General features: G+C 39.5%; 1 protein-coding gene across 1 annotated transcript; it reads right to left on the reverse strand.

The window, feature by feature from the left end:
• Nucleotides 1-1837: 1837 nt before the first annotated feature.
• Nucleotides 1838-3356, reverse strand: LOC115692211 (bidirectional sugar transporter SWEET1-like). Its single transcript, XM_030618986.2, has 6 exons — nt 3323-3356; nt 3168-3204; nt 2992-3087; nt 2588-2864; nt 2249-2368; nt 1838-2116 (listed from the first exon to the last, which is right to left on the reverse strand). The coding sequence occupies exons 1-6, from the start codon at nt 3354-3356 to the stop codon at nt 1940-1942; spliced, it is 741 nt and encodes a 246-aa protein (XP_030474846.1). The 3' UTR covers nt 1838-1939.
• Between the last annotated feature and the right edge of the window lie 5336 nt (nt 3357-8692).

An 8692-nucleotide genomic window follows, 5' to 3' on the forward strand; every position in this document is an offset into this window, starting at 1 on the left:
TCAAGAACAAAGTCTGAACAATGTTTAGATTTTAAACAGTCTTTGATAGCAATTGTGTAAGTGTGCAATGTAATAAATGAAAGGAGCTTTAAGGATGAGAAAAACTGCACACAAGACGTATAGTGGTTCGGCTTAGATCAAGCCTACATCCACTCTCCCATATTAATAGCTCACCGGCTGGATTCCACTAGATGATCAATTAAGAGATTACAACTGTGAGTGATAATTATCGATATATGATAAGTCTCACTATCTCACTTAATCACTCTTTTCAGTTTCTCTCAAATATTACACTTTATAGCTCACAAAAGACAAGTATATAGATAGAAGATTGCTCAGACTTTGGAATTCTAGACTCTGGACCTCGTCTCTTGCTTCTGCTCCTTGGCAACTTGGTTTTTTTTTATACTCTTCTACTTCTAATCTAGCCATTGGATACTCTCAAGAGGATTGTTTTCCAATCTATCCGTTGGACAAAACTGTATCAAGAAGATTGAGTAGCCGTTGAGGAACAAAATCTGAATCTCCGATGAATCTGGTCGCCCATACAACCAAATTCTTGGTTTCCATAAGTAGAGCTTCTCCGTTTAGAAAATAACTTGCCTCAAGATTGATTGCTAATCAATTACGATGTTTTGCATATTAAACCGTTGCAAAACAATCTTCAGGATTGAGTGAATCAATTTATTCTAAGTGTGAAATCCGAACCAGATCACTAGCTGTTATTTACATACTGATCTTATGTCACATTCTGAACTTCTGGTATAAAGTCTGAAGTTCTTCATCTGCAATATAAAGTCTAAACCTCTTCTGCTTGAAGTAATTTCACAATTTGAACACGAACAAGATCAATATTGACATATGCTTTTCTTTAAAAAATAACTTCACGGATCAAAATATTTTAAGGCATTTATCAGACTTATAAAACACACATGGATAGTTTTGTCATCTTTAAATCTATGAGAACGTTTTCCCAACACTCGTCACCACCATCAAGCTTGAGAGCTTGAGAGAGAGAGAGAGAGAGAGAGAGAGAGAGAGAGGTGAGGGAAGTGGCTTGCTGAAGTTGTTGCTGGGAGCTGTGGCCTGAGTAACTATGGCAGTAGCGGGGGTTGAGGGTTGGGCAGAGGTTGCAAAGGAGGGAGGGAGAGTGTAATGACCCCATCCTATGTGAGTAGAGGAGTCTTTTGAATAATTACGCAAGATGGTGATCATTTGGAGGTGTGTGTTGACTTATGAATGCCTCTCACAACTCATGCCACACTCGAGATGGCTCACAATTGATGCAGTACCGAAGGGAGAATCTCTCATTGAGAGAGTAAGGAAGGTGACCTCTGCAGCGTGAAAGTCAAACCCTAAAAAATAGAAGAGGCAAGTTAAAGAAAAATGACCTTCAAAGTAATAACCTGATTATGGAAAACGTAACATTTCCAGAAAATATTTTCCGGAAAATCATTTTTTAGGAAAATGGTTAGTTTTCTTTTGTTTGATAATATGTGATCAAAAAGTTTTTTGGTGTTTAGATCTTATTTGGAAAATGATTTCAAAATACATTTGCTTCACCAACCCGTGCTTGTGGCCTATTGCCGAGGTCGGCTACTGGGGGAGGGAGGAAGAAGGAAAAAGAAAAAGAAAGAAAAGAAAAAATAAAATAGTAACAAATTCAAGATGAGCAATTCCGAAAAGTGTTTTCACCTTTTTATATTAGGGAATTCACTTTCCTAATTTTGTACATGAATGTTTTCCTTGACCGGAAAGTATTTTCGGTTGACTAATTATTTTTCGCGAACTAAATAGGTGAAAGTCCGGAAAATGGATTCCAGAAAAACACTTTTCCTCAAATAAAGACACTAATTTTGATGATAAAAGCTGGAAAAGTTTTCTATACATCTCTTTCTTGACATGCAAGCGAATTACATCGGTCTTTAGATAGGTCTTTTCAAGATGCCAACTGGAAATGTTGGCAACCCAGTTTGATCGTTCGATCGGTCTTTTCAAGATCCATCGCCGCAATTTCATCCCTAGTCTCGTGTTTAGTATGACTGCAGTTCTTGCGGTACATTGCATACAAGATCAGTTGGACAATCCCAAGTGCAGTCCCCAGTCCATTAGGCACCTGCAACACCATCATTAGATTTTTGTCAACTGTCAAGTCCAATAAAACTAAGTTATCAGTTAGGATCTCCTGAATATCGACTCCACACGTGCGCCAACACACCCTCAATTATCATATAAGGTGATGGCTTACGATGAGAAAGGGGTCCCGACTAAGAAGGCTATATGCGAGCCAGAAAATGCCCAATAAGAAGCAGGACAACGATAACAAAAATGGCATGAACTCCACGCTCTTCGTCTTGATCACCAACATCTGTATGAACCGAATTAAACTGATGAAACCAAGTGCATAATCCAAATACGATTTGAACTTCTGATACTAGCCAACGAGTCATTTTGATGATTGACATATTGTAAGATGTACTATATTCTGAATCTAAATTGATTGTGTAATCGTTTACTCAAAAATCTTAAACTGTTAAGAGTACAACGCGGAATATATTTTATGTCTTAACAATGTAATGGATCTTACCATGACCAATAGAGGTGAAGCATACATGATAGTAGAGGAAATGTCGATCATGATGCCGCAGAAGAGTTTCTGGGTCTTGCCGTGCAGGGCGAAGAGGGAGACAAGGGCAAATGTTAAGAAAAGAATCAGAGCAAGACCAGAGAGTCCCACGATCTTTGCCCTCTCCTTTGGTGCGTATGTGATGAAGATCAAAACATACGTGAGCTCGATCTCAACTCCCATGCTGTTCCTGATCAATATCAGAAGGTTGTCCGGCGACACAAACGGTAGTCCATACCTGCAAAATCATTTAGCCATGTATAAGTAAAGAGAGAGACGCATGAGTTTGGTTAATTCGATAGAAAACAAGATGATTAGTGCCTTAGTAACATTGTACTAATCGTTATGAATCTTTTAGAACTTACCAAGTGTAGAGGCTGCAACTGAGAAGAGTTATCATGCAGGGGACGCCTGAGAACTGCTCGGTCGACTGGCTTCTTACTATCCTCTTGAGCGTGGTCCTAGAATAGTTATGCAACTTCCCAAGTTTTAGCGACAAAGACTGGATACTAAGTTTGCAAACCGATACACTTTGACTTGCATAGGCGCCAAGAAAAATAGCAGACCGACAGCATTTCCTACGTTGAAAACAAGGCAAATTTATGGCATTAAAGCCAAGAACAAGCGAAACGGCGACTGAGGGACAGGCTGGAATGAAAGAAGAAATGCAGAAAATCGGAATGCAAAATACAGTACCGAGAACACCGCTCAAGAAACGAAGAACGTCCATGGCTTTTCCCAGGTCAAAAGTAAGTGAGAAGAAAGTGAGGGCCTTACTAATACACAGATTTGCTCTGGTTCGTTTATATATAGAGAAACCAACTCTAATATGACGAGAGCAGACACAAATAAGTGGAACTTTATCTTGTTTTCCAGAATGGATTCTGGTAAACTTGAATTGGAGCTTATAATACTTTATAGAAAAGGTGAAGCAAGATTTCATGTCCCAAGCAAATGTTTCTGTAATTGAAAAGCTAGACAAAATGGCTAAAAGTTAGATTAGAAGGTGACATTGATCACGCTTTCTTAGTGGAACGTTCCATATATTTGTTTTGGTCATCTTTATAATCTACTGATGGGGAGTGGGGTTAATGTTGAAGCAAATAATCTTATTCAACATCTTTTTCTCGATCGAGTTTGAATCGTCTTAAGAATTTGAATTAATTTGAACATTTTGAAATGATGACATTTCATCCCAAGTTTCAAAGAGTGATTAAGAATTCACAAGATCCTAATTTGCTCATCGAATCAAAAGGTTTGTCATCCCTTTGTGATAACAGAGTAAATATTCTCCCATCAATCGTATGGAGTGCGTGTTGAGTTCACAATTTTATTTTTTGATTGAATCAACATTCATTCAAGTTTTTCCTAATCGTATGCGTTGGATCTAAATCGAAACGTTTATGCGACGATAATGTAGAGACTATAGATTCCACACACAATCTTTTTCTCTGATAATAGAGCCACTAACTTTAACCTAGGATTCGACCAATTTGAGCTGCACAACGTTTTGATTCACACCACCACCACCACCACCAAAATCTATTCCCGACCGGTGGTGACTCCAGAAACAAAGACATGAAAAGCAAATGTCGGTTGCCGAATTCACTACGATGCATTTTGTTGTCAACAAAAGAACATTCGGTTTACGTAATAATTTCTCAACATAAGACTATCACAGTAAATTGGATAAGAAATTCCTTCAATACCGTTAAAACTGTTTTTAAGTTACCATTTTTAGTATGGAATGAAATGAAAGAAAATGATGCAGTGGACTTGATCAAACGGTTAATATATTTGGTTATATGGTTAAGTCACATAACGATAGAATCTCCAAAGTTGCATAATGTTTTCAAGTGGATTGAACACATCAGGATCATTGATGACTTGGGCTATTTAAGAGGATGCACAATTTTCGGGAAAATTGTCTAAAAAGTCCTAAACCTATTGCACTTTTGCCAATTGAGTCCTAAACCTTTTCACTTCTTGCCAATTGAGTCCATCTGGCCAATTTTGGCCCCTCGGAGCTGACGTGGATGCCAGCCAACGCTGACGTGGCAATTTTTAAATTTTTTTTTTGAATTTTTTAATATATATATTTTTTCTGGCCTTCTTCCCTTTGGCCGGTCTGGCAATCGGCCAGAGGCCGACGAGGTTGACCTCACTGGCCTCTGGCGAAGCTCACCCCTGTCGGCCACTGGCGAGGGCGAGCCTCGCCAGCCCCTGGTTGGGTGAGGTCAAACCTCGCCCAACCTCGCCCAACCTCGCCCAGCAAAGGCAAGACCGACCTCGCCGTTCCGACCCAGGCAACGGCAACGGCGAGGTCGGCCTCGCCAAATCTGGGCGAGGTCGAGCCTCGCCGTCATTGTCGGCTGGGTCAGGACGACGAGGTCGGCCTCACCTTTACTGGGCGATGTTCGACCTAGTCCAGCCAAGGGCCGGCGAGGGCGAGCCTCGCTAGAGGCTGGCGAGGTCAACCTCGTCGGCCCTCGCTAGCCTCTGGCCGGTTGCCGGGCCGGCCAGAGGGAAGAAGGCTACAAAAAAAAAAGAAAAAGGAAAAAAATAAAAATATATTACAAAATTCGAAAAAAATATTAAAAAATTACTACATCAGCAGTGGCTGGACGGCCGGTGCCGGCTGGCGTCCACGTCAGCTCCGGGTGGCCAAAATTGGCCGGATGGACTCAATTGGCAAGAAGTGAAAAGGTTTATGACTCAATTGGCAAATTTGAAAGGTTTATGATTGAATTGACAAAAGTGCAATAGGTTTAGGACTTTTTGGACTATTTTCTTACAATTTTCTTTTTATCCATGTTAATGTCCAAAATATCAGTTGAAAGAATAGAGATGAGTAACGTGCTTAAAAGATGTTCTAATTAAAGTAATGCTAGAGATATTAGGGTCGGTACACTAAATTGGTTTACGAAGTGATGTGAGCAACTGAAAGTGATCATTCAAGTTAATTGGCCCATTTAAGCACCCAGCACGAATCTGACACTTCACTGGGTAAACCAATCCAGTATATTGATCTTAGTATCTCTCGCATAACTGTAATTGTTATTTCGGATTATAAAAGAAACATATATAAATGGAAAAGGGATAGATCCTTTTTTTTTTTTTGTCAGAACTGACATACTACAATTAGTTTACAAAGTGACGTGGCAAACTGCAAGTGATTATTCAAGTTAGTCAGCCCATTTAAGCACCCAGAATGAATCCGACACTTCACTTTATAAATCAATTTAGTATGCCAATCTTAGTATCTCCACCATAATTGTAATTGTTATTTAAAACTCTAGGAGCAACATGTTTAATTAGAGTGATAGATCCTGTTAAATATGTCTTGAATTTTATGTTCTCGGTCCGGTTCAACACCCGACCCGACATATTTTTGTGCGACCCGAAAATTGAGATTTAGTTCGTGACGCGGAGAGTTGGGCCGATAGGCCCAACTCGTAGCAAGTGAACAAATATCTATGGCGGTCCGCCCGAGCTGGAGCAACGAATCAATGTTTCGGGGTTCGGGCGTAGCCCCGAGGAAATTTTTTTGGGAGCACTATTTATACCGCAGCTAGGTTTTCTCATTGATATACAGAGAGAATTTTGTTTTCGGAGAGTTTTGTGAGCCGTGAGCTTTTGTCGTCGTTTCGACTTCTGAAAACTGTACTCTCTTTGATTATAGTGGAATTTTGTCTTGCCTCGCCCGTGGACGTAGATCACGTTGTGATCGAACCACGTAAATCCTCGTGTTCTGTGTTTGCTTTTCCGCGTTTGCTTCAACAGATCCCTTGTTTTTTTTGTTAGGAGTGTTATACTAAATTAGTTTATAAACAAGTGATTATTCAAGTTGGTTGGCCCATTCAAGCACCCAACATGAAACTGACACTTCATTTTGTAAATCAATTTAGTATACCGATCTTAATATATTTAACTACAATATATTGTAATTGTTATTTTTAACTATATAGAGGAGAAAAATGTTTAATTCGGAAGTGATTTAGGACATGTATACTGAATTTGTTTACAAAATGATGAAGTAGACTATAAGTGATTACTCAAGTCAGTTAGCCTATTTAAGCACCCAACATGAACCCGACACTTTGTTACTATACCAAGCTTAGTATCTCTAGGATTATTTATTACAATTGTTATTTCAAACTACATGTAGGTGAAACTTATGTGATTTGAGAAATGATAGATCCCTTTATTTGCAAGTCGTCAATACTCGAGCTTGTTTTTTTTTGGCCGAAATGGTCGAGTTTGTTAGCTCGTGTACAAAAGCATGTGAAAAAGGAAAAGAAATGAAATGAAGAATATTAATATAGACTGCAGAGAGAATTGACTCTTGAAACTTTAATTTCATTGCTAAAATGGAAAACAACAATAAAATTGAAGTTTAGGATTGAATTGGTACAAATGCAATAAGTTTAGGAATGGTCCCGCCTATCCGAAGCTTTCGTCTCTTCACTTATATTCTTATGGTCCATAAGTTTTTTGACTATTCAAACGGGCAGCATGATGACATAGTTAGGCTTTTGATTTTCAGTTCAATATAACGACCGATTCGGAACAAGTTATCATATGAACCTGAAAAAGGGAGTCGAAACTTCCCATGGAAGTGCGAGAGCTTCGATACTCACAACGCCATAAAAACGCATGAAAACAAGGGAAATGTGAGAAGAAAATTAAGTTTGGAAGAATTTTAAGAGTAAAAGGGTAAGGAAGAGACTCACCGTTCTCAAAATGAAAGGCAGAAAAGGTTCTCATAGGTAAATTGGGCTGCCTCAAGATGAGGCGAGTCCGCCTTGTCTTGAGCCTCGCTCTTTCTGAACCCGTATCTCCTCCTCCCATGTCCAATTTACGTGATTTTGCGCCGTCAAAATGCTCACGTTGAGGTCATTCATTGTTAGATGAAATTGCGTGCGATCTTAGATTTCAAACCACATTGGGGCCTAGGGCTCGAGTCTATAAACCGAGCGTCATTTTGGTTCATTTTCAAAAATCATCATCTACCATAACTTAGAGGTCTAAAAAGTTCCCTTCGATTCTGTGACCTCTAGGTATGGTTTTGGGCTCATCCGACATTCGTTCGACTCGATTGCTGTTGCATTGGGATGTTTGCGATCCCTGGTTTTGCAATGTTCTATCTAAAAAAATTTGGTTAGAAAGAAAAAGAGGATTCATGAGGAATATTTTTCTGTAAGTAGTGGCTATATCTTTAGAAAGTTAAGCAGGATGTTTTGTACAGGTTCGGTGGTTTACAGGTTACCAATAGGCTTGAGATTCTCAATGTGAAGAGGTTACCAATAGGCTTGAGATTTTCACGTAGTTGGTGATAAACCACATGTACATTGCAAATCTTCTGCTTGTTTTTCATTAGTAGAACTCCTCGCCTACCAGGCAAACAAAAAAAGTTTGTAACCACAAGGCCCGTTTTACGTGAATTGAGAGCCCTCAAAAGGAATGCTCAAATGACCATATTAAATGGTCACTATATGGGAGCCATCTTACTTATGAATCATAAAAACAGGGGCATCTTCCATTCGTTATGGGATTTGAGACACCGCAACCATATCTGATGTGTGATTTGATCTATCCCTACCCTAAGTCTACCAGGAGCCATAGCTTCTCCAAGCCCTCTCTCCCTAGCGAATCCTCCCAACATCGAAAAGGCTTGGACCTAGCTAGTCTATCTCCGAATCACCTATCTACCGGATGTAATCCCCCTCTATATCATTTTTGACATTTTAAGCCCATCTCACGTGGACTATGGGCTAAACTCTCAAAGTGAGTAATCAGGTGTAACTAGATAAGTTGATAACATTTTGGGGTTTGTCTTATCTTTGAATCGCTCGAGAATACATTTTTCTCTTATATGGGATTTCAGGAACAACAAATCCTCCCCACTAAAAGCATTGCCCAATTATAAATCCCCTATTTCGAGTGTGATCCAGTCCATGCCTGATCGCCATCTTAGCAGCTTATAGCAGTTGTACCTTGTCCAAGAGCTTTCGCCTTGTAGATCAGACTCCTTGCCCTGTAGGATCAGCTAAGGTCTAATTTGTC

Source organism: Syzygium oleosum, unplaced genomic scaffold (assembly GCF_021117445.2).
Source record: "Syzygium oleosum isolate NSW1041296 unplaced genomic scaffold, Sole_v2.1 Sole_v2.05, whole genome shotgun sequence".
In the NCBI taxonomy this organism is placed as follows: Eukaryota; Viridiplantae; Streptophyta; class Magnoliopsida; order Myrtales; family Myrtaceae; genus Syzygium; species Syzygium oleosum.

Bases quoted from the DNA above. Each gene is read 5' to 3' on its own strand.
- LOC115692211 (XM_030618986.2), bottom strand. From the start codon at position 3,356: ATGGACGTTCTTCGTTTCTTGAGCGGTGTTCTCG. The intron at 3,088-3,167 runs GCAAGTCAAAGT...TAACTATTCTAG, and splicing joins CTATTTTTCTTGGCGCCTAT to GACCACGCTCAAGAGGATAG. The intron at 2,117-2,248 runs GTAAGCCATCAC...ATGGTGTTGCAG, and splicing joins GTCGGGACCCCTTTCTCATC to GTGCCTAATGGACTGGGGAC.